The sequence below is a fragment of the Gekko japonicus genome, unplaced genomic scaffold (assembly GCF_001447785.1).
Source record: "Gekko japonicus isolate JY-2015 unplaced genomic scaffold, Gekko_japonicus_V1.1 scaffold23210, whole genome shotgun sequence".
Taxonomy (NCBI): domain Eukaryota; kingdom Metazoa; phylum Chordata; class Lepidosauria; order Squamata; family Gekkonidae; genus Gekko; species Gekko japonicus.
The window spans coordinates 262-1,512 of NW_015217786.1; the positions used below are offsets into that span (position 1 = coordinate 262).

The 1,251-nt window shown below is 43.5% G+C and overlaps 1 protein-coding gene across 1 annotated transcript; it reads left to right on the plus strand.

Moving 5' to 3' along the window:
• Window positions 1-229: 229 nt before the first annotated feature.
• Window positions 230-1,174, plus strand: LOC107125195 (mitochondrial-processing peptidase subunit alpha-like; the record flags this gene model as incomplete). The annotated part of the gene is made up of 3 exons (XM_015428643.1): window positions 230-309; window positions 558-640; window positions 1,080-1,174. Coding segments are annotated over 3 exons (258 nt in total), but the record flags the coding sequence as incomplete, so codon positions are not given.
• Between the last annotated feature and the right edge of the window lie 77 nt (window positions 1,175-1,251).

The window sequence follows — 1,251 nt, forward strand, 5'->3', positions numbered from 1 at the left end:
ACCCCAGCCTTGGCTTAGGCCAGAAGGTGTATGGGAACAATGGGCAGCACCATGGCACTGTGCCAAGAGGAAATGCCAAACAGGGGCAGCGGAATCAGGATCTTTTGGTCGGCTTGGAATGTAGACTTGGAATGCTGAAGGTTTGGGAGAAAGGGATGTGCTGCTCAACTTGCTGTGAGGTCTTTTTAAGGTGCAAAATACTCACATCCTCTCTCTTTTGCTTCAACAGTTCTTATAAACTCAGGGTCAAGATATGAAGCGAAATATATTGGTGGTATCTCTCATTTTCTGGAAAAGCTGGCTTTTTCTGTAAGTAATATGGCTTATGGTTGTCTTCTTGAACTTTACTCTGCAGCCTTGGAGACCTGAAATGCATTCTTCCAGAAGTCTTCCAAGAGCGCCTGTGAGGCACACAAATGTGCCCTCTCCTCTTGAATGTGCCTCTTGAACTGATTCCTGTTAATCCTCCCAAGCTGTTATGGTCCAGCCCCACTTAGCAAAAATTAAAATGTGATTTAAACCCAGCGTTGATTCTTTCTTCTCTTCTTTTGTGTCAGTCCACAGCTCAGTTTGGCAGTAAGGATGAGATCCTTCTTACCTTGGAAAAGCATGGTGGAATCTGTGATTGCCAGGCATCGAGGTATGCTTCTGTATTACTTGAAGCACGTGGCTAGTAGTCTTTTTTTCTTTCCAGATTGGGATCCACTTTTAAGCCCAACAATATTTGTTTCTTTTTCGTTTCCTCTTTCTTTGTATGTCAGTCTGGATTTATGACTGGTGTTCTGCAAGTTGTCTCTCTTTCCAGTTTTGTTACTCTTACAGGAGCTTGCATTTTGTTTGTATTTTTGAGCTTACCCCCGTCTTCCCTCACAGAGGATTTTCTGTGCCATTTGAGTGTTGGGCTGTGGTTGCTTCAGTTCATTGGCTGCCTCATACTACCATTTTAAAGATTGCTTATTGCATTATTTGAGGAGGAGGCTGATGGAATCCATAAAAAGTGGCTGTAAGCTTTTGGGAAACAGCTATCCCGAAGCCACATGTTTTAACCAAATGTTAACCCGGTTTTGCTTCCCTTTCAGGGATACCACAATGTATGCCGTTTCTGCAGATGTTAAAGGCCTGGACACTGTAGTTGGCTTGCTGGCTGATGTGGTGCTACAGCCCAGGTTGTCAGGTGAGATAATAGAGATATTGGTGTTTCAAGGAGCAGATACATGACTCCTTGAACCACTTTTCCCAATAAAAATGTAG